Source organism: Heterodontus francisci, chromosome 14, assembly GCF_036365525.1.
Source record: "Heterodontus francisci isolate sHetFra1 chromosome 14, sHetFra1.hap1, whole genome shotgun sequence".
Classification (NCBI taxonomy): Eukaryota; Metazoa; Chordata; class Chondrichthyes; order Heterodontiformes; family Heterodontidae; genus Heterodontus; species Heterodontus francisci.
In genome coordinates this window covers 108,528,669-108,553,444 of record NC_090384.1, presented here as the reverse complement: position 1 = coordinate 108,553,444, position 24,776 = coordinate 108,528,669, and the positions used below count along the sequence as shown (strand labels likewise).

At 46.1% G+C, this 24,776-nt stretch overlaps 1 protein-coding gene across 1 annotated transcript in view; it reads right to left on the bottom strand.

Moving 5' to 3' along the window:
- The window catches only part of si:ch211-210p4.6 (malignant fibrous histiocytoma-amplified sequence 1), a 104,880-nt gene that overhangs the window by 39,781 nt on the left and 40,323 nt on the right, over positions 1 to 24,776 (bottom strand). Inside the window, exon 8 of the mRNA XM_068046745.1 lies at positions 6,608 to 6,770. Coding sequence (XP_067902846.1) covers positions 6,608 to 6,770 — 163 coding nt within the window. The remainder of the gene's footprint in view (positions 1 to 6,607; positions 6,771 to 24,776) is intronic.

The window sequence follows — 24,776 nt, the reverse complement described above, 5'->3', positions numbered from 1 at the left end:
ATATTTCCCACCACGGCCTGCAATGAGCCCAGCATTTGTGTGGCATGAACGTTACTTGCCACTTATTAGTCCAAGCCGGAATCTTATTCAGGTCATACAGTCAGAGTCATTTACAGTACAGAAGGAGGCCATTAGGCCATTATGTGCATACTAGCCCTTCACGGAGCTATCAAGTCAAGGCCTTTATAATTGTAATGCCACTGTTGAGCTGTGAAAATGTTGGCTAATTCGGCACTTAATCTCAAACGGTGCAGTGACAGTTTAAGGATTATAGGAGAAAGGCAAAGTTGGGTGCCGTCCTTACATATATGAGAGCTGATCCAGTGCTTGCAGATCATGTTACCAAGATGCATCCAAATGAAAGGTAGTAGGGGGCAGAGGACTGAGCTTTTAGACAAGCCAGAGATGATGCAGAAATGGAGTCTTGCTGCATTTCTACACGGACTGCTTCAGTATCTGAGGAGTCACGAATGGTGCTGAACATTGTGCAATCATCAGCGAACATCCCCACTTCTGACCTTATGATGGAGGCAAGGTCATTGATGAAGCAGCTGAAGATGGTTGGGCCCAGGACACTACCCTGAGGAACTCCTGCAGTGATCTCCTGGAGCTCAGATGATTGACCTCCAACAACCACAACCATCTTCCTTTGCGCTAAGTATGACTCCAACCAGCGGAGAATATCCCCCCCCGATTTCCATTGACTCCAGGTTTGCTGGGGCTCCTTGATGCCATACTCGATCAAATGTTGCCTTGATGTCAAGGGCAGTCACTCTCACCTCACCTCTGGAATTCAGCTGTTTTGTCCATGTTGGACCAAGGCTGTCATGAGGTCAGGAGCTGAGTGGCCCTTGCGGAACCCAAACTGAGCATCACTGAGCAGGTTATTGTTAAGTGCCACTTGATAGGATTGTTGACGACATCTTCCATCACTTTACTGATGATTGAGAGTCGACTAATGGGGTGGTAATTGACCTGATTGGAATTGTCCTGCTTTTTGCGGACAAGACATGGTTAGAATTCTTCCATCTACAAAAGGTGACAGACATGCAGCAAACAATCCATCTAGGTGGGGTGTCTTCTCTTGGTGCATCTCTGCTGATGGCTGTGAAGGCCAATCTTTGAGGCAGGTTCTGCCAACAGTGTTGCACGTGAAGCTGCCAAGTGATGCTGTGAGTTGTTGTTTTTGATGTTGGTGCCTGTTGCCAAGCTGCTGTAGCAACTGGTCATCGCGGTAGTACACACCAGTCCACAGGATGTGTCGCCATTTCCCTCTTTCACCAGCTAGTGACTCCCAGGTGCGATAGTCGACATTTAGGGCCTTCATGTCACGCTTGCAAGCATCCTTGAAGCGAAGATTTGGGGGCCCCACTGGTCGTCTGTCCCCAGCTACCTCACCACACAGAAGATCCTTGGGTATGTGACCATCTTCCATCCTGCGGACGTGTCTGATCCACCGAAGCCCCCTCTGTTTGATTAGTGCCAGCACACTTGGGAGCTCTGCCTTTGAGAGGACTGCTGCATTTACCTTGCCAGGGTATACCCACAATGCACTGCAGACAGCGCAGATGGAAATTATTGAGCTTCTTTTCCTGGTAGCTGTAAGTCGCCCATGTTTCACAGCCATACAGCAAGGTGCAGAGAACACAGGCCTTGTAAACCATCAGCTTGGTCCTAAGGATCAGCTTAGTGTTATTCCATGCACATGTCGCGAGTGAGCCAAAGGTGGTAGCTGCTTTCGCTGTGTGTGGATCGAGCTCTGCATCAATGGACAGATTTTCTGTCACCGTGGATCCAAGGTAGCAGAATTTGCTAACCACTTCCCGTGGGGTGTTATTTAGTGTGATCATAGGCAGAGATGTGACACCTTGTCCCATGACCACAGTTTTTTTGACACTTACAGTCAAGGAGAACAAGTTACAGGCATAGGAGAGACTGTCCATGAGTCGAGACATACCTGGGCAATTTCCTACATTGTCAGGTAGATGCCAGTGTTGTAGCTGTACTGGAACAGCTTGCTAGTGGTGTGACTGGTTCTGGAGCATTAGTCTTCAGTACTAGAACTGGGATGTTGTCAGGACTCATAGACTTTGTTGTATTCTGTGCACTCAGCCATTTATGACATCATGTGGAGTGAACGGAAGTGGCTGAGGACTGGCATCTGTGATGCTGAGGACTTCAGGAGGAGGCTGAGATGGATCATCCATTCGGCACTTCTGGCTGAAGATTGTTGCAAATGCTTCAGCCTTATCTTTTACACTGATGTGCTGGGCTCCCCCATCATTAAGGATGGGGATATTTGTGGAGCCTCCTCCTCCGGCTAGTTCTTTAATTGTCCACCACCATTCACAACTGGATGTGGCAGGACTGCAGAGCTTAGATCTGATCTGTTGGTTGTGGGATCGTTTGCCTCGGTCTATAACAGGGTTGTCCAACATTGCGATTTTTGCTCGCCTGGAGGGCTGGTGAGCAAATTTCGAAAGATAAAGGCATTAAAAATTAAGCATACTAATAAAAACAATAAATGTACATGTTTTTTGAAGAAGCTATAAATGAGAAGACTAATTTATTTACTTACTTTCTCGTCACTATATTGAAAACTGATTTAGTGGCATACCTGGCATTGTTTTTGGTTACTTAAGTAGTCAATCTCTGCCCGCAGGCTTTTTAAAAAAAAAAGTCAGAATCTGCCGGAAAACACCAAGTCTGTTGGGAAATGGCTGTTCCTGATGTCAGCAGCTGGACTGACAAACGGAATTTTCTCCGCCAGTCACGGTGAGGATGAGGAACGGCCCTGGGAACAGCTTGCATCCACAGGCCAGATGGAAACATTTGGTGGGCCGGATCCTGGCCTGTGGGCTGTATGTTGGACAACCCTGGTCTATAACATGCTGCTTCCTTCTTTAGCACGCAGATAGTCCTGTGTTGTAGCTTCACCAGGTTGATACCTCATTTTGAGGTATGCCTGGTGCTGCTCCTGGCATGCCCTCCTGCACTCTTCATTGAACCAGGGTTGGTCTCCTGGCTTGATGGTAATGGTAGAGTGGGGGATATGCCGGGCCATGAGGTTACAGACTGTGGTTGAGTACAATTCTGCTGCTGCTGATGGCCCACAGTGCCTCATGGATGCCCAGTTTTGCATTGCTAGATCTGTTCGAAATCTATCCCATTTAGCACGGTGATAGTGCCAGACAACACGATGGACGGTATCCTCAATGTGAAGGGACTTCGTCTCCACAAGGACTGAGCAGTGGTCACCTCTATCAATACTGTCATGGACAGAAGCATCAGCGACAGATAGATTGGTGAGGACAAAGTCAAGTAGGTTTTTCCCTCTTGTTGGTTCCCTCACCACCTGCTGCAGACCCAGTCTAGCAGTTATGTCCTTTAGGACTCGGCCAGCTCGGTCAGTAGTGGTGCTACCGAGCCACTCTTGGTGATGGACATTGGAGTTCCCCACCCAGAGTACATTCTGTGCCCTTGCCACCCTTAGTGCTTCTTGCAAGTGGTGTTCAACATGGAGGAGTACTGATTCATCAGCTGAGGGGTGTGGTGGGGTGGGGGGGGGGCAGTGTGGTAGATGGTAATCAGTAGGAGGTTTCCTTGCCCATGTTTGACCTCATGCCTTGAGACTTCATGGCGCCTAGAGCTAATGTTGAGGACTCCCAGGGCAACTCCCTCTGGACTGTTTACCACTGTGCTTTCACCTCTGATGGCTCTGTCCTGCCAGTGGGACAAGACACACCTGGGGATTGTGGTAGAGGAGTCTGGCTGTAAGGTATGATTCGGTGAGTATGACTATGTCAGTCAGTTGTTTGACTAGTCTCCCAAGTTTGGCACAAGCCCCTAAATGTAAGTAAGGAGGGCTTTGCAGGGTCGGCTGGGCAGGTTTTGTCTTTGTCATTTCCAGTGCTGCAGTTGATGCCGGGTGCTCCGTCCGGTTTTATTTTTATTAGGTTTTGTCGTAACTTTGGTATAACTTGAGTGTCTTGCTGGGCCATTTCAGAGGGCAGTTAAAAGTCAACCACATTGCTGTGGGTCTGGAGTCACATGTAGGCCAGACCGGGTAAAGACAGCTGATTTCCTTCCCTAAAAGGACATTAGTGAACCAGATGGGTTTTTACAACAATCCAGTAGTTTCATAGTCACCATCACTGAAACTAGCTTTATATTCCAAATTTATTTAGCGTGAGAATGGTTCCAGGGATGAGGAATTTCAGTTCTGAAGATAGATTGGAGAAGTTAAGACTGTTTTCCTTGGAGAAGAGAAGGCTGAGAGGTGATTTGATAGAGGTATTCAAAATCATGAGGGGTCTGGACAGAGTAGATAGAGAGAAACTGTTCCCACTCATGAAAGGATCGAGAACGAGAGGACACATATTTAAAGTATTTGGTAAGAGAAGCAAAAGTGACATGAAGAAAAACTCTTCACACAGAGAGTGGTTAAGGTCTGGAATGCGCTGCCTGAGAACGAGGTGGAGGCAGGTTCAATTGAAGCATTCAAAAGGGAATTAGACAGTTATATGAAAAAGAGAATGTGCAGGATTACGGGGAGAAGGCAGGGGAATGGAACTAGGTGAAATGCTCATTCGGAAAGTCAGTGCAGACACGACGGGCCGAATGGCCTCCTTCTGCACTGTAAAGATTCTGTGATTCAATTAACTAATTTTAAATTCCCCAGCTGCTGTACTGGGATTTAAACTCATTACTCCAGACCTCTAGATTACTAATCCACCAACATAACCACAAAGCTACTGTACAGCAAGCTCAAAAGTACCCAGTACAAAGATGAGGTGCTGATCTCTGAGTTTGAGTTGAGCTTCAATGAAAAAGTGTAGGAGGCCGAGGTTACAGTGGGAGGTTTAGGTCTATCAGTCCACGCTGTGCAGAATTCCTGGGATAGCCCAGGAGCAGCCGTAAACTGTGGGCGGCACAGTGGTGCAGTGGTTAGCACCGCAGGCATACAGCTCCAGGGACCCGGGTTCGATTCTGGGTACTGCCTGTGCGGAGTTTGGAAGTTCTCCCTGTGACCGCGTGGGTTTCCGCCGGGTGCTCCAGTTTCCTCCCACAGCCAAAGACTTGCAGGTTGATAGGTAAATTGGCCATTGTAAATTTCCCCTAGTGTAGGTAGGTGGTAGGGAATATGGGATTACTGTAGGGTTAGTATAAATAGGTGGTCGGCACAGACTTGGTGGGCCGAAGGGCCTGTTTCAGTGCTGCATCTCTAAATAAATAAAAAACACTCCCAAAGTTCCACAGCAACGTCATGAGGGCAGGTGTAAGAAGCACTGACTGCCTAGATACAAGTCCAAATCAGATTGTACGTTCCTCTTTCTGCTGAAATTCATCCCAGTTGTGCTCCCCTAAATTCCTGGAAATTCTAGTTTAGAGTTTAGAAATTACAGCACAGCAGGAGGCCATTCAGCCCATCGTAGAGATCTGGTGCTAGCTCTGCAAATTGGAATTATCTACTCAAATCCCATTTCCCTGTCCATTCCTCTTTTACATTCTACCTTCTCAAATACTTAGAGAATCTTACAGCAGAGAGGGAGGCCATTTGACCCACTGTGTCTGTGCTGGCTGTTTGAAAGAGCTATCCAATTACTCCCACTACCCCTGCTCTTTCCCCAAAGCCCTGCAAAATTTTCCCTTTCAGGTATTTATCCAATTGCCTTTTGAAAGTTACTATTGAATCTGCTTCCACCGCCCTTTCAGGCAGCGCGTTCCAGATCACAACAACTCGCTGGGTAAACAAACATTTCTCCTTATCTTCTCTCTAGTTCTTTTACCAATTACCACAAATCTTTATCCTCTGGTTACCAACCCTCCTGGTAGTGGGAACAGTTTCTCCTTATTTACTCTATCAAAACACTTCATTATTTTTTGAACAGCTCTATTAAATCTCCTCTTAACCTTCTCTGCTCTAAGGAGAACAATCCCAGCTTCTCCAGTCTCTGCAAATAACTGAAGTCCCTCATCCCTGTGAACCATTCAAGTAAATCTCCTCTCCATCCTCTCCAAAACCATGACATCATTCCTAAAATTTGTGTCCAGAATTGCAAGAATTAGGAGCAGGAATAGGCCATTCAGCCCCTCAAACCTGCTCCACCATTCAATAAGATCATAGCTGATCTGATTGTGGCCTTAACTCCACTTACCTATCTGCCCCCCATAACCTTAACGCCTATGTAGATCAAAAATCAGTCTAACTCAGCCTTGAATTGGACACAATCCTCCAGCTGAGGCCGACCCAGTGATTTATAAAGGTTTACTACAACTTTCTTTGCTATTGTACTTCATTCCTCTAGAAAGCTGAGGTCTGGTTTATTTCTAGAATAACAGCAAGCACTGTACTGGGAAAGGTCCTCCAGCCTATAAGCAAGCCCGGTGCCTAGTCAATACTGTCTCGCACCAATTGTCTCACACCATCCCTCACATATCAGTCCAGGTAATTTCCTACTCTGCTCCCTCCCGCTCTGAGTCATTCCGTGTTATAATCTCTGCTGTAATTCTCTTGTCTGCTAAAACATTCTAATTACCAATTTGCCAAGCATTGAAGCAGCCTAGAGTTATTCAGGCGAGCACAGTCACTCAGATGAAAACTTACATGTCTTCATTTTTCTCATCCAGGTCCGGCCAGTCAAAGTAATGATCACAGCTAGTGTTTCTGCATGGTGTTTTCAGTGAGCAATGGAGACCAGGCCACTCTTCCATCACTTTCTTCACTCTCTCAACAGCCATCATAATCAGACACCATCGCATCACAATATCTGAAGTGGTAAAAAACAGAAAAGAAAGTGAGTTCTGATGAAAGGTCACAGACCTGAAACGTTAACTCTGTTTCTCTCCACAGATGCTGCTGAGTATTTCCAGCACTTTCTGTTTTGAGTTCAGATTTCCAGCACCTGCGGTATTTTGCTTTTGTAAAAGAATGTCAATTTTTGAAAATTGATCTCTGTCTCTATGTTTCTGTCTTTGCTTCTCTCTCTCTCTCTCTCTCTCTGGCCCCCTCTCTCTCACAGTCTCTGTCCCTCCCTCTCTCTGTCTTTGTCTCCCTCTCTCTCTGTCTCCCTCTCTCTGTCTTTGTCTCTCTCTCTCTCTCTGTGTCTCTCTCTCTCTCTCTGTCCCTCCCTCTCTCTGTCTTTGTCTCTCTCTTTCTGGCCCCTCTCTCTCTCCCTCTCTCTGTCTGTCTCTCTCTCTGCCTCCCTGGGCTGAATTTTACTAGCCCTGTTTGGATGTGTTGGGAAGCGGGAAGGCTGGTAAGAAGGTGTGAGGAGGTGTCGGGTGACATGCCCATTGTCTTCCCGTTTCCATGCCATTTTGCCAGCAGCAAGAAAGCTAGTAGACATCCCTCCCACTCCAAGTCCAACTGAGCCACTGAAGTGGCCAATTAAGTCCTCACTTTCCGCCCCTTCAGCCTCCATATCCAAAGGATCATCCTCCGCCATTTCTGCCACCTCTAGCGTGATGCCACTACCAGTCGCATCTTCCCCTCCCTTCCCCTGTCAGCATTCCGAAGGGATCGTTCCCTCCGCGACACCCTTGTCCACTCCTCCATTACCCCCACCACCTCATCCCCGTCCCACGGCACCTTCCCCTGCAATCGCAGGAGGTGTAATACCTGCCCATTTACCTCCTCTCTCCTCACTATCCCAGGCCCCAAACACTCCTTTCAGGTGAAGCAGCGATTTACTTGTACTTCTTTCAATGTAGTATACTGTATTCGCTGCTCACAATGTGGTCACCTCTACATTGGGGAGACCAAGCGCAGACTGAGTGACCGCTTTGCGGAACATCTCCGCTCAGTCCGTAAGCAGGACCCTGAGCTTCCGGTTGCTTGTCATTTCAACACTCCCCCCTGCTCTCATGCTCACATCTCTATCCTGGGATTGCTGCAGTGTTCCAGTGAACATCAACGCAAGCTCGAGGAACAGCATCTCATTTACCGATTAGGCACACTACAGCCTGCCGGACTGAACATTGAGTTCAATCATTTCAGAGCATGACAGCCCCCCATTTTACTTTCATTTTTAGTTATTTTTTCTTCTTTTTTTATTCTTTTTTACATTTTTTACAATCTTTTTTTTGCATTTATTTCATTTCATCTTAGTTTGTTCAGTTTGTTTACCCACTGTTTATTTTTCAGGTTTGCACTTGCTGCTGTTCAATATTCAGTTCATTAACACCTAATCTGTACTAATGCTTTGTCTTTCAACACACCATTAACATATTGTTTGCCTTTGCTCCATGACGTTTTGGTCAGCTATGTGGCCCGGTCCAAACCTTCTCCTTTGTTATCTCTTGCCCCACCCCCACCTCACTTGCTTATAACCTGTGACTTTTCTAATATTTGTCAGTTCTGAAGAAGGGTCACTGATCCGAAACGTTAATTCTGCTTCTCTTTTCACAGATGCTGCCAGACCTGCTGAGTGGTTCCAGCATTTCTTGTTTTTATTTTAGGCCAATTAAGGGCCTTTTTCCGCCTCTGCTGGAATTTTATCAGTGGCTGAGGGAGCCCACTGCCACATGGGGAGACCATCAGGTAAACCCTGGCAGCCCTCCCAGCAGGCTCCGGGTGGGGGGCCCTCCTTTTTGGGTACTCTTTGGCCCACAGAGGAGCCCTCCAGTAGCTAATGGCCGTCCCCGCGGCAACGGCACTGCCTGCGATTCCCCTCCACCCCTCAACAGAGCCTGCCTGACTGGTCCTGGCACCCCGAGATCCACTTACCTGATTTTGAGGGTGAACACCCTCGCCTTCCAGGTGCAGTCCCAGCAGTGGCCACTGCTAACAGTGGCGCTGCTGAGGCTGCGGAGTTACTGGTCCTCTGATTGGGTCGGCAGCTCTTGGCAGTGGGGGATGGGAGCCCCAAAGGCAGTTACCTAATTGGCTGCTGCCAGCAAATGCAGCCCTGGGTCCTAACGGTTGCAACTCTCAGCCCTGATGGTGGAATACCTGCCGCCTCTGCTAAATCCAGCCCTCTCTCTCTCACCGTGTCTCTCTATCTCCCTCCATCTCTCTCTCTCTCTCTCACCCTGTGTCTCTCTATCTCCCTCCGTCTCTCGCTCTCTGTCTCCCGCCATCTCCCTCTCTGTCTATCTGTCTCCCTCCGTCTCTCGCTCTCTCTCTCAACCTGTGTCTCTCTATCTCACTCCGTCTCTCTCTTTCTGTCTCTCTCTCTCGCTTTGTCTCTCTGTCTCTCCATCCGTCTCTCTCCGTCTCTCACTTTCTTTATCTCTGTCTCCCTCTGTCTCTCGCTTTGTCTGTCTCTCTCTCTCTGTCTCGCTTTGTCTCTCCATCCCTTTCTCTTATTCTCTCTCTCTGTCCCTCTCTCTATCTCTGTCTGTCTCTCTCTATCTCTCAGTCTCGCTCTCTCTCTGTTTTTCTCTATCTCTCTGGCCAGAATTTAACGTGGAGTGGGAGGTCCCGCCCACCGGACAAAAAGTCTATGTGGGGTGGGTACACCCACAGTGCTATTAGGAAGGGAGTTCCAGGATTTTGACCCAGTGACAGTGAAGGAACGGTGATATAGTTCTAAGTCAGGATGGTCTGTGGCTCGGAGGGGAACTTGCAGGTGAAGGTTCTCCCATGCATCTGCTGCCCTTGTCCTTCGAGGTGGTAGAGGTCACGAGTTTGGAAGGTGCTGTCTAAGGAGCCTTGGTGCATTGCTGCAGTGCATCTTGTAGATGGTACACACTGCTGCCACTGTGCGTCGGTGGTGAAGGGAGTGAATGTCTGTGGGTGGGGGGCCAATCTAGTGGGCTGCTTTGTCCTGGATGGTGTCGAGCTTCTTGAGTGTTGTTGGAGCTGCACCCATCCAGGCAAGTGGAGAGTATTCCATCACACTCCTGACTTGTGCCTTGTAGATGGTGGACAGGCTTTGGGGAGTCAGGAGCTGAGTTACTCGCCACAGGATTCCTAGCCTCTGACCAGCTCTTGAGCCACGGTATTTATGTGGCTAATCCAGTTCAGTTTCTGGTCAATGGTGACCCCCAGGATAGTGGGGGATTCAGCGATGGTAATGCCATTGAATGTCAAGGGGAGATGGTTAGATTCTCTCTTGTTGGAGATGGTCATTGCCTGGCACTTGTGTGGCGCGAATGTTACTTGCCACTTATCAGCTCAAGCCTGGATATTGTCCAGGTCTTGCTGCATTTCTACACGGACTGCTTCAGTATCTGAGGAGTCACGAATGGTGCTGATCATTGTGCAATCAGCGAACATCCCCACTTCTGACCTTATGATTGAAGGAAGCTAGTAGACATCCCTAGTAGCAATTTTGCTCAATCATTTAATTTATCAATATCTCCTTGCAATTTTATGCTCCATCTCCACTGTTTACAATGCTGCCTATCTCTGTGTCACCAGCAAACTTGGAAAAGCAACTTTCTATTGCATCATCTGAGCTTTTACTAAATACAGTGAATAATTGAGACCCCAACACAGATCCTTGCAGGACATCCGTAGTCTTATCCTGCCAATTAGAGTACCCACCCATTATCTCTACTCTGTCTCCTTCCGCTCAGCCAATTTCCTAACCACATCAATAATATGCCTTCCATTCAACTTTCGCTACAGTTTTTTTATGAGGAGCTTTATCAAATGCAGGTAAATGGTGTTAAGATACAGATTAGCCATGATCTAACTGAATGGTGGAACAAGTTTGAGGGATTGAATTGCCTCCTCCTGTTGCGATGTAAAATGCTGAGCAGCTGAATGGGTACTTCATGTCAAAGACACATGGTTATGACCAAACAATAAGTAGACAGGAAATAAAGTTTTTTTTATTCTTTTATTGGATATGGGTATCACTGGTTAGGTCCACTGGGTGGAGCACTACCTAGAACTGCACTCCAGGGAAAATGTTGTCACTGAGACCGCCCTCAATGCAGCCCAGTCTCTGCCAGTCATGGATGAGCTGGACGTACAGCCAACAAAATCGGAACTCAGTGATGCCATTGATTCTCCAGCCAGCGGAAAAGCCCCTGGGAAGGACAGCATTACCCCTGAAATAATCAAGAGTACCAAGCCTGCTATACTCTGAGCACTACATGAACTGCTTTGCCTGTGCTGGGACGAGGGAGCAGTACCTCAGGACATGTACAATGCCAATATCATCACCCTCCATAAGAACAAGGGTGACCGCGGTGACTGCAACAACTACTGTGGAATCTCCCTGCTCAGCATAGTGGAGAAAGCCATCGCTCGAGTCGTTTTAAACAGGCTACAGAAGCTGGCTGAACGTGTCTACCCTGAGGCACAGTGCGGCTTTCGAGCAGAGAGATCCACCATTGACATGCTGTTCTCCCTTCGCCAGCTACAGGAGAAATGCCGTGAACAACAGATGCCCCTCTACGTTGCTTTCATTGATCTCACCAAAGCCTTTTACCTTGTCAGCAGACGTGGTCTCTTCAGACTACTAGCAAAGATTGGATGTCCACCAAAGCTACTAAGTATCATCACCTCATTCCATGACAATATGAAAGGCACAATTCAGCATGGCGGCGCCTCATCAGACCCCTTTCCTATCCTGAGTGGTGTGAAACAGGGCTGTGTTCTCTCACCCACACTTTTTGGGATTTTCTTCTCCCTGCTGCTCTCACATGCGTTCAAGTCTTCTGAAGAAGGAATTTTCTTCCACACAAGATCAGGTGGCAGGTTGTTCAACCTTGCCCGTCTAAGAGCAAAGACCAAAGTACGGAAAGTCCACATCAGGGAACTCCTCTTTGCTGACAATGCTGCATTAACATCTCACACTGAAGAGTGTCTGCAGAGTCTCATCGACAGGTTTGCGGCTGCTTGCAACGAATTTGGCCTAAACATCAGCTTCAAGAAAACGAACATCATGGGGCAGGACGTCAGAAATGGCCCATCCATAAATATCAGCAACCACGCTCTGGAAGTGGTTCAAGAGTTCACCTACCTAGGCTCAACTATCACCAGTAACCTGTCTCTAGATGCAGAAATCAACAAGCGCATGGGAAAGGCTTCCACTGCTATGTCCAGACTGGCCAAGAGAGTGTGGGAAAATGGCGCACTGACACGGAACACAAAAGTCCGAGTGTATCAAGCCTGTGTCCTCAGTACCTTGCTCTACGGCAGCGAGGCCTGGACAACGTATGTCAGCCAAGAGCGACGTCTCAATTCATTCCATCTTCGCTGCCTCCGGAGAATCCTTGGCATCAGGTGGCAGGACCGTATCTCCAACACAGAAGTCCTTGAGGCGGCCAACATTCCCAGCATATACACCCTACTGAGCCAGCGGCGCTTGAGATGGCTTGGCCATGTGAGCCACATGGAAGATGGCAGGATCCCCAAAGACACATTGTACAGCGAGCTCGTCACTGGTATCAGATCCACCGGCCGTCCATGTCTCCGCTTTAAAGACATCTGCAAATGCGACATGAAGTCCTGTGACATTGATCACAAGTCGTGGGAGTCAGTTGCCAGCAATCGCCAGAGCTGGCGGGCAGCCATAAAGACGGGGCTAAAGTGTGTCGAGTCGAAGAGACTTAGCTATTGGCAGGAAAAAAGTCAGAAGCTCAAGGGGAGAGCCAACTGTGTAGCAGCCCCGACAACCAATTTTATCTGCAGCACCTGTGGAAGAGTCTGTCACTCTCGAATTGGCCTTTATAAAGAACAAAGAACAGTACAGCACAGGAACAGGCCATTCGGCCCTCCAAGCCTGCGCCGATCTTGATGCCTCCCTAAACTAAAACCTTCTGCACTTCCGGGGACCGTGTCCCTCTATTCCCATCCTATTCATGTATTTGTCAAGATGCCTCTTAAACGTCGCTATCGTACCTGCTTCCACCACCTCCCCCAGCAGCAAGTTCCAGGCACTCACCACCCTCTGTGTAAAGAACTTGCCTCGCACATCCCCTCTAAACTTGGCCCCTCGCACCTTAAACCTATGTCCCCTAGTAACTGACTCTTCCACCCTGGGAAAAAGCTTCTGACTATCCACTCTGTCCATGCCGCTCATAACTTTGTAAACCTCTATCACGTCGCCCCTCCACCTCCGTCGTTCCAGTGAAAATAATCTGAGTTTATCCAACCTCTCCTCATAGCTAATGCCCTCCAAACCAGGCAACAACCTGGTAAACCTCTCCAAAGCCTCCAGGTCCTTCTGGTAGTGTGGCGACCAGAATTGTTTGCAATATTCTAAGTGTGGCCTAACTAAAGTTCTGTACAGCTGCAGCATGACTTGCTAATTTTTATACTCTATGCCCCGACCGATGAAGGCAAGCATGCCATTTGCCTTCTTGACTACCTTATCCACTTGCGTTGCCACTTTCAGTGACCTGTGGACCTGTACGCCCAGATCTCTCTGCCTGTCAATACTCCTAAGGGTTCTGCCATTTACTGTATACTTCCCACCTGCATTAGACCTTCCAAAATGCATTACCTCACATTTGTCCGGATTAAACTCCATCTGCCATTTCTCCGCCCAAGTCTCCAACCGATCTATATCCTGCTGTATCCTCTGACAATCCTCATCACTGTCCGCAACTCCTCCAACCTTTCTGTCGTCCGCAAACTTACTAATCAGCCAGCTACATTTTCCTCCAAATCATTTATATATACTACAAACAGCAAAGGTCCCAGCACTGATCCCTGCAGAACACCACTAGTCACAGCCCTCCAATCAGAAAAGCACCCTTCCACTGCTACCCTCTGTCTTCTATGACCGAGCCAGTTCTGTATCCATCTTGCCAGCTCACCTCTGATCCCGTGTGACTTCACCTTTTGTACCAGTCTGCCATGAGGGACCTTGTCCAAGGCTTTACTGAAGTCCACATAGATAACATCCACTGCCCTTCCTTCATCAATCGTCTTTGTCACTTCCTCAAAAATCTCAATCAAATTACTGAGACACGACCTCCCCTTCACAAAACCATGCTGCCTCTCGCTAATAAGTTCGTTTGTTTCCAAATGGGAGTAAATCCTGTCCCGAAGAATCCTCTCTAATAATTTCCCGACCACTGACGAAAGGCTCACCGGCCTATAATTTCCTGGATTATCCTTGCTACCCTTCTTAAACAAAGGAACAACATTGGCTATTCTCCAGTCCTCTAGGACCTCACCTGTAGCCAATGAGGATGCAAAGATTTCTGTCAAGGCCCCAGCAATTTCTTCCCTTGCCTCCCTCAGTATTCTAGGGTAGATCCCATCAGGCCCTGGGGACTTATCTACCTTAATGCTTTGCAAGACACCCAACACCTCCTCCTTTTTGATAATGAGATGACTGAGACTATCTACACTCCCTTCCCTAGGCTCATCATCCACCAAGTCCTTCTCTTTGGTGAATTCTGATACAAAGTACTCATTTAGTACCTCGCCCATTTCCTTTGGCTCCACGCATAGATTCCCTTATCTGTCTTTGAGTGGGCCAACCCTTTCCCTGGTTACCCTCTTGCTCTTTGTATACGTATAAAAAGCCTTGGGATTTTCCTTAATCCTGTTTGCCAATGACTTCTCATAACCCCTTTTCGCCCTCCTGACTCCTTGCTTAAGTTCCTTCCGACTGTCTTTATATTCCTCAAGGGATTCGTCTATTCCTAGCCTTCCGGCCCTTATGAATGCTTCCTTTTTCTTTTTGACTGGGCTCACAATATCCCGCGTTATCCAAGCTTCCCGAAACTTGCCAAACTTGTCTTTCTTCCTCACAGGAACATGCTGGTGCCTGGATGCTAATCAACAGACATTTGAAAGACTCCCACATGTCAGATGTTGATTTACCCTCAAACAGCCGCCCCCAATCTAAATTCTTCAGTTCCTGCCTAATATTGTTATAATTAGCCTTCCCCCAATTTAGCACCTTCACCCGAGGACTACTTATCCACAAGAATCTTAAAACTTATGGAATTCTGGTCACTGTTCCCGAAATGCTCCCCCACTGAAACTTTGACCACCTGGCCGGGCTCATTCCCCAATACCAGGTCCAGTACGGCTCCATCCCTAGTTGGACTATCTACGTATTGTTTCAAGAAGCCCTCCTGGATGCTCCTTACAGATTCTGCCCCATCCAAGCCCCTAGCACTAAGTGAGTCCCAGTCAATATAGGGGAAGTTAAAATCACCCACCACTACAACCCTGTTACCTTTACATCTTTCCAAAATCTGTCTACATATCTGCTCCTCTACCTCCCGCTGGCTGTTGGGAGGCCTGTAGTAAACCCCCAACATCGTGACTGCACCCTTCCTATTCCTGAACTCCACCCATATTGCCTCACTGCACGACCCCTCCGAGGTGTCCTCCCACAGTACAGCTGTGATATTCTCCTTAACCAGTAAAGCAACTCCCCCACCCCTTTTATATCCCCCTCTATCCCGCCTGAAGCTTCTAAATCCCGGAATATTTTGCTGCCAATCCTGTCCTTCCCTCAACCAAGTCTCTGTATTAGCAACAACATCATAGTTCCAAGTACTAATCCAAGCTCTAAGTTCATCTGCCTTACCTGTTATACTTCTCGCATTGAAACAAATGCACTTCAGACCACCAGTCCCGCTGTGCTCAGCAACATCTCCCTGCCTGCTCTTCCTCTCAGTCTTACTGGCCTTATTTACTAGTTCCCCCTCATTTATTTCACTTGCTGTCCTACTGCTCTGGTTCCCACCCCCCTGCCACACTAGTTTAAACCCTCCCGAGTGATGCTAGCAAACCTCGCAGCCAGGATATTTGTGCCCCTCCAGTTTAGATGCAACCCATCCTTCTTGTACAGGTCCCATCTGTCCCTGAAGAGATCCCAATGGTCCAGATATCTGAAACACTCCCTTCTACACCAGCTGCTCAGCCACGTGTTTATCTGCACTATCTTCCTATTTCTAGCCTTACTGGCATGTGGCACAGGGAGTAATCCCGAGATTACAAGCCTAGAGGTCCTGTCTTTTAACTTTCTACCTAACTCCCTAAACTCCCCCTGCAGGACCGTCACTCTTCCTGCCTATGTCGTTGGTACCGATGTGTACCACAACCACTGGCTGTTTACCCTCCCCCTTCAGAATGCCCCCTGTCTGTTCAGAGACATCCTTGATCCTGGCACCAGGGAGGCAACATACCATCCTGGAGTCTCTTTCATGTCCACAGAAGTGCCGATCTGTGCCCCTGACTATAGAGTCCCCTATAACTATTGCTCTTCTGCGCTTTGCCCCTCCCTGCTGAACAACAGTGCCAGCCGTGGTGCCACTGCTCTGGCTGCTGCTGTTTTCCCCTGATAGGCCACCCCCCCCAACAGTATCCAAAACGGTATACTTGTTAGAGAGGGGGATAGCCACAGGGGATTCCTGCACTGACTGCCTGCCCCGTCTAGAGGTCACCCATCTATCTGCCTGCACCTTGGGTGTAACCACTTCTCTAAAACTCCTGTCTATGACGCTCTCTGCCACCTGCATGCTCCTAAGTGCATCCAGTAGCTGCTCCAACCGATCCATGCGGTCTGTGAGGAGCTGTAACTGGGTACACTTCCTGCAGATGTAGTCGTCCGGAACGCTGGAAGCGTCACAGACCTCCCACATCTCACAGGTGAAGCACTTCACCCCTCTAACTGACATTTCTAGGACTAATTAATTTAAAATAAATAAATACTTATTAAATCCTTACTAAATTGTTATAATTAACTATATGGTCCCTAGTGCTGGATTCCTACTATAAATATTAAATGCTAACTAAATACAGTAATCTCCTCCCTCTGGTTTAATTACTCTTCTTATTAATTAGGGTTTTAATCAATTTTTATCAATGTTTTATTTTCAAATTCAGTAAAAATTCCCTACCAGCCAATCAGGTCACAGCTTTCCTGTGACATCACTTTCAGTTTTTTTTTTACCAGAGGTAGGTTTTTTATACTTACCGGTCTGGAACTCCGCCCTCCGAGTCTTCTCCCAGTTAGCTGTGCTATTTGGAAGCTCTCGGCTCCCCTCACTCTGAGGACAGGTCGGAAATGAAAGGAGCTCCTCACCGAACTTCCTCAGTTACCAAACTTCCACTAAAGCACTCTAGTGCAACCCATGTTAGCACTGTAAGATGGCTCACCTTTTATACTGACTGACTCTAGCCCCTGAAAACTGGTTTAAGCCAATTCTCTAATTAACAAGGTGCAGCTGCAAGCAGAACCTGAGTGAACCCTGTTTAAAGCTGGTCTAAAACTCACCTTCTCCAACTCTAACAACAACTGTTAAGTTGATCTGCTAAATAAAGGACAGATTAGATTTAAGATAAAATTAACCCTTAATTATCCTCAGTTACCAAACTTCCACTATAGCACTCTAATGCAACCCAAGTCATTCACTCCAGGCGCTGCTTCACAAACCACTGACCACCTCCAGGCGCTCACCCATTGTCTCTCGAGGCAAGGAGGCCAAAGAAGAAGAAGAAGGAGGTTAGGTCAGCATTTGTTGCCATTCTTAATTGCCCTTGACAACTGAATGGTTTGCTAGGCCATTTCAGAAGGCAGTTAAGAGTCAACCACATTGCTGTGGGTCTGGAGTCACATGTAGGCCAGACCAGGTAAGGACAGCAGATTTCCTTCCCTAAAGGACATTAGTGAACCAGATAGATTTTTACGACAATGGCACCATTAGTGAAACTAGCTTTGAATTCCAGATTTCTTTAATTAACTAATTTGATTTAAATTCCTCTAGTTGCCATGGTGGGATTTGAATCCATGTCCCCAGGACATTAGCCTGCGCCTCTGGATTACTAGCTTAGTGACATTATCTCTACATCACCATCTCCCCTTAAGTTTCCACCAGTCAATCTTCCTCAGAGAGCCTGTTCCAACGGTTGGTTCTGGAAATGGTGATCTTGCACTGTGTGGTTGGAGCTGCTCTCTGAGGCTGACGTTAAGATACAGAGTGAGGAAGCTGTGCTCTGCAGCTGCTCAGGATGGTGCTGACACTGAGTGGAAAAAAGTATTTGCGCGCTTTATTTGTGGAATGTGCATTTTTCTGTAGAAAGCTGGCAAAAAGCTGACAAGCAAGTTCTAAAATAAAATAAGGAACTCCAGACAATGGGATGATCTACGGTCAAAGTGACAGAATGTGATGTCGGGGAGACCCTTCAGGCCTCATCCACACCAGAGGAACAACTCACAGTTGCACCATCCCTCCTGCTGCAACAGCAACCTCTCAACTACCGAACAATCATAGGGTATGGAGACACAGACCAACAACAACAACAACTTGCATTTGTATAGAACATTTAACACAGTAAAATGTCCCAAAGTGCTACAGAATACTTGAGTATTTTGTTTTGGTGTTTACTAAAGAAGAAGATGCTAATAAAATATCAGTGGGAGCGGAGAGAACAGAGGCAATGGATTGGGTAAAAATTGAGAGGGGGGGAGGTACTAAAAAGGCTGGCTACACTTAGGGTAGATAAGTCGCCAGCTCCAGATGGTTTACATCCCAGGTTGCTAAAGGAAGTGAGGAGAGATAGCGGAAGGGCTTGTCACATTCTTCCAATCTTCCCCGGATATGGGGGAGGTGCCAGAGGATTGGAGAGTGGCAAATGTCACACCCTTATTCAAGAAAGGGTGTAAGGACAGTCCTAGCAACTACAGACCAGTTAGTTTAACATCAGTGGTGGGTAAGGTTGTGGAAGTAATAATCAGGGGAAAAAATCAACAAACACTTGGTGAGGTTTGCATTATTTCAGGAGAGCCAGCAACGTTTTGTAAAAGACAGATCGTGCTTGACTAATCGATTTTTTTGATTAAATAACAGGGAAGGTTGATGAACAGAAGCAGTGGATTTTAAAAAAAATGTGCTGGAAATACTCAGCAGGTCCGGCAGCATCTGTAGAGAGTGAAGCAGAGTTAACGTTTCAGGTCAGTGACCCTTCATCAGAAATCAGTTCTGTTGTTTTTATTTCAGATTTTCAGCATCTGCAGCATTTTGCTTTTATTATAGGAATGTGGTAGATGTTGTTTATTTGGATTTTACATATGAATTAGGAGCAGGAGAAGACCACTCGGCCCCTCAAGCCTGCTCCGCCATTGAATAAGATCATGGCTGATCTGTTTGTAACCTCAACTCAGCATTCCTGCCTCCGATAACCTTTCACCCCCTTGCTTGACAGGAATCTATCTTTCTCTGCCTTAAAAATATTCAAAGACTCTGCTTCCACCGCCTTTTGAGGGAGACAGTTTCAAAGACTCACAACCCTCTGAGAGAAAAAATTTCTCCTCATCTCTGTCTTAAATGGGCGACCCCTTATTTTTAAACAGTGATCCCTAGTTCTAGATTCTCCCACAAGGGGAAACATCCTTTCCACATCCACCCTGTCAAGACCCCTCAGAATCTTATATGTTTCAATCAAGTCGCCTCTTACTCTTCTAAACTGCAGTGGATACAAGCCTAGCCTGCCCAACATTTCCTCATAAGACAACCCACCCATTCCAGGTATTAATCTAGTTCTCTGTACGTATTTACATCCTTGCCTAAATAAGGAGACCAATACTGTACACAGAACTCCAGATGTGGTCTCACCAATGCCCTGTATAACTGAAGCATAACCTCCCTACTTTTATATTCAATTCCCTTCGCAATAAATGATAACATTCTATTAGCTTTCCTAATTACTTGCTGTACCTGCATACGAACCTTTTGCAATTCATGCACACGGACACCCAGATCCCTCTGCATCTCAGAGCTCTGCAATCTCTCACCATTTAGATAATATGCTTCTTTTTTACTCTTCCTGCCAAAATGGACAATTTCACGGTTTCCCACATTATACTACATTTACCAGGTCTTCACCCACTCACTTAACCTATCTATATCCCTTTGTAGCCCCCTTATGTCCTCTTCACAAGTTACTTTCCTACCTATCTTTCAGTCATCAGCAAATTTAGCAACCATACCTTCAGTCCCTTCATCCCTGTCATTTATATAAATTGTGAAAAGTTGAGGCCCCAGCACTGATCTCTGCGGCACACCACTCGTCGTATCTTGCCAACCAGAAAATGACCCATTTATGCCTACTCTCTGTTTCCTGTTAGACAGCCAATCTTCTATCCATGCCAATATGTTACCCCCTACACCATGAGCTTTTATTTTCCACAATAACCTTTGATGTAGCACCTTATCAAATGCCTTCTGGCAATCCAAGTATAGTAGTTACGAAAGAAATTAAAAAGCAGGATCTCCAACGCAGTAATCTCAGGATTACTCCCAGTGCCACGTGTTAGTGAGCATAGGAATAGGAGGATTGATCGATTCAACACGTGGCTGGAGAATTGGTGTAGGAGGGAGGGCATCAGATTTCTGAGGCATTGGGACCAGTTCTGGGACAGGTGAGACCTGTACAAGATGGACAGGCTACACCTTAACGGGACCGGAACTAATATCCTTGCTGGGAGATTTGTTCGTTCTGTTGGGGAGGGTTTAAACTAGCTTGTCAGGGGGATGGGAACCTGAGGGGTAGTTCAAATTGGAAGGAAGTAAAGCTGGTAACAGGAGGTAGAAAAGTAGCAAGTGACATTAGATGACAGGCGAAACAAAGACAAGCATCAACTAGGCTTAGAATGCAGAATAATGTAAAAACGACAAGGTTAAGGGCACTCTACCTGAATGCACGCCGCATTCGCAACAAGGTAGATGATTTAAAGGCACAAATAGAAGTAAATGGGTTTGATCTAATTGCCATTATGGAAACGTGGCTACAGGGTGACCAAGACTGGAAACTGAATATTCAAAGATAGTCAACATTTAGTAAGGAGGTGGTGTTGCGCTGATAATAAGGGGTGGGATCAGTACATTAATAAGGGGGGATCTCAGATCGGAAGAACAAAATGTGGAATCTGTTTGGGTGAAGCTAAGAAACAGCAAGGGGCAGCAAACATTGGTAGGAGTTGTTTATAGGCCACCAAACAGTAACGGTAGTGTGGGGCATGGTATTAATCAGGAGATTAGAGAAGCACGTAGCATGGGTAATACTGTAATTATGGGTAAATTCAATTTGCATATAGACTGGGTAAACCTAATGAGCATTAATGCTGTGGAGGACACGTTTCTGGAGTGTGTTGGAGTGGTTTTCTAGAACAGTATGTTGAGGAACCAACTAGAGAACAGGCTATTTTAGATCTAGTATTATGTAATGAGAAATGGTTAATTAATAATCTTGTTGTGAAAGAGCTTTTAGGGATGAGTGACCATAATATGATAGAATTTTACATTATGTTTGAAAGTGAGGTAGTTTAATCTGAAGCCAGGGTGTTAAATTTGAACAAAGGAAATTTTGAAAGTATGAGCTGCAAATTGGCCGAGGTGGATTGGGAAAATACATTAAAAGGTTTGACAGTACATAGGCAATGGATAGTCTTCAAAGAATTACTACATAACTTACAGCAACTATATATTTCTTCAAGGCACAAAAACCCCAAAAGAAAAGGCAGTCAACCATGGCTAAAAAAAAAAGTTCAGGATTGTATAAGATTAAAAGAAAAGGCCTATAAAGTTGCTAGAAATAGTCGTAAACCTGAGGATTAGGAGGATTTTAGAATACAGCAAAGGAGGACCAAGAAACTGATAAAGAAAGGGAGAATCGATTTGAAAGTAAACTAGCAAAAAACATAAAAACAGATTGTAAAAGCTTCTATAGATGAATAAAAAGGAAACGTTTGGCTAAGACAAATGAGAGTCCATTACAGGCAGCCAGGAAAATTTATAATGGGAATAGAGAAATGGCAGAGAAGCTAAATGATTACTTTGTGTCTGTCTTCACTGAGGAAGATACAAGAAATCTCCCAGAATTAGAGATCCAAGGGACGAGGGAGAATGAGGAATGGAAGGAAATTAGTATAAGTAAGAAGGTTGTATTGGAGAAATTAGAGTCATAGAGTTATACAACACAGAAACAGGCCCCTCGGCCCATCGTATCTGTGCCAGCCATCAAGCATCTAACTATTCTAACCTCCCTGCTCTTATATTCTATGCTTTAACTAATAAAGGCAAGTATCCCATATGCCTTCCTAACCACCTTATCTACCTGTGCTGCTGCCTTTAGTGATCTATGGACAAGTACACCAAAGTCTTTCTGACCTTCTGTACTTCCTAGGGTCCTACCATCCATCGTATATTCCCTTGCCTTGTTAGTCCTCCCAAAATGCACCACCTCACACTTCTCAGATTAAATTCCATTTGTCACAGCTCCACCCATCTTACCAGCCCATCTATATCGTCCTGTAATCTAAGGCATTCCTCCTCACTATTTACGATACCACCAATTTTCGTGTCATCCTCCTATAGTCACATCTAAATCATTAATGTACACTACAAACAGCAATGGTCCCAGCACCGATCCCTGTGGTACACCACTGGTCACAGGATTCCACTCTCAAAAACAACCCTCGACCACTACCCTCTGCCTCCTGCCACTAAGCCAATTTTGGATCCAATTTGCCAAATTGCCCTGGATCCCATGGGCTCTTACCTTCGTGACCAATCTCCCATGCGGGACCTTATCAAAAGCCTTACTGAAGTCCATGTAGACTACATCAACAGCTTTACCCTCATCTACACATCTAGTCACCTCCTCGAAAATTCAATCAAGTTAGTTAGACACAATCTCCCTCTGACAAAACCAAGCTGACTGTCCCTGATTATTCCCTGCCTCTCCAAATGGAGATTAATCCTGTCCCTCAGAATTTTTTCCAATAGTTTCCCAACTACTGATGTTAGACTCACTGGCCTGTCATTACCTGCTCTATCCCTGCTACCCTTCTTGAATAATGATACCACATTCGCTGTCCTCCAGTCCTCTGGCACCTCTCCCGTGGCCAGAGAGGATCTGAAAATTTGTGTCAGAGCCCCTGCTATCACCTCCCTTGCCTCACACAACAGCCAGGGATACATCTCATCTGGGCCTGGGGATTTATCCACTTTTAAGCCCGCTAAAGCCGCTAATACTTCCTCCCTTTCAATGTTAATATGCTCAAGTATATCGCAATCCCCCTCCCTGATCTCTACACCTACATCGTCGTTCTCCACAGTAAAAACAGATGAAAAGTAATCATTTAAAACCTCACCTATGTCCTTAGGCTCCACACATAGATTGCCACTTTGGTCCCTAATGGGCCCTACTCTTTCCCTGGTTATCCTCTTGTCCTTAATATACTTATAAAACGCTTTAGGATTTTCCTTTATATTGACCGCCAGTGTTTTTTCATGTCCCCTCTTCGCTCTCCTAATTACTTTTTTAAATACCCCCCTACACTTTCTATACTCCTCTAGGGCCTCTGCTATTATCAGTGCTCCTAATCTGCCATAAGCCTCCTTTTTTTTCCTGATCCAATACTCGATATCCCTTGACATCCAGGGTTCCCTGGACTTGATGGTCCTACCCTTCATCTTAATGGGTACATGTTGGCTCTGAACCCTCACAACTTCTTCTTTGAATGACTCCCACTGGTCTGATGTAGATTTTCCTACAAGTCCCAGTCCACTTTGGCCAGATCATGTTTTATCAAATTGAAATCAGCCTTCCCCCAATTTAGTACCTTTATTTCCGATCCATCTTTGTCCTTTCCCATAACTACCTTAAATCTTACAGAGTTATGGTCACTATCCCCGAAATGCTCCCCACTGACACTTCTACCACTTGTCCAGCTTCATTCCCTAGGATTAGGTCCAGTACTGCCCCTTCTCTTGTCGGACTTTCTATGTACTGGATCAAAAAGCTCTCCTGTACGCATTTTAAGAATTCCTCGCCCTTTAAGCCTTTTGCACTAAGACTATCCCAGTTGATATTAGGTAGGTTGAAATCCCCTACTATTATTACCCTATTATTTTTACACCTCTCTGAGATTTGCCTACATATCTGCTCCTCTATCTCTCCCTGTTTGGAGCTGGGGCTGAAGGTTGATAAGTCCCAGGACCTGATATTCTACATCCCAGAGTGTTGAAAGAGGTAGCTATGGAGATAGTGGATGTATTGGTGATCATCTTCCAAAATTCTATAGATTCTGGAACGGTTCCTGCAGATTGGAAGTTAGCAAATGTCATCCCACTATTTAAGAAGGGAGGGTGAGAGAAAACAAGGAATTACAGACCTGTTAGCCTTACATCAGTAGTAGGGAAAATGCTAGAATCTATTCTAAAGGATGTGATAAATGGACACTTGGATAATAATGATCTGATTGGGCATAGTCAACATGGATTTATGAATGGAAAATCATTTTTGACAAACCTGTTGGAATTTTTTGAGGATGTTAATAACAGAATTGATAAAGGGGAGTCAGTGGACGTAGTATACTTGGATTTTCAGAAGGCTTTTGTTAAAGTCCCCCACAGGAGGTTGGTTAGCAAAATTAAAGCACATGGGATAGGAGTTAATATACTGGCATGGATTAAGGATGGGTTAACAGGCAGAAAGCAGAGAGTAGGAATAAGTGGGTCATTCTCGCATTGGCAGGCTGTGACTATTGGTGTACCACAGGGATCAGTGCTTGGGCCCGAGCTGTTCACAATATATATCAATGATTTGGATGTGGGGACCAAACGTAATATTTCCAAGTTCATGGATGACACAAAACTAGGTGGGAATGTGTGTTGTGAGGAAGATGCAAAGCGGCTTCAAGGGGATTTGGAAAGACTTAGTGAGTGGGCAAGAATGCAGCAGATGGAATATAATGTGGAAAAATGTGAGGTATTTTCCTTAAAGGTGCGGAGCTGAGTAAACCCGAGCCACTACACATGTAGTGTCTCCCACCCATCCTCCTCCTCTAACCTAATAATAAGACCCTTTTTACCCTCCTCCTCTAACCAAAAAGGACTGA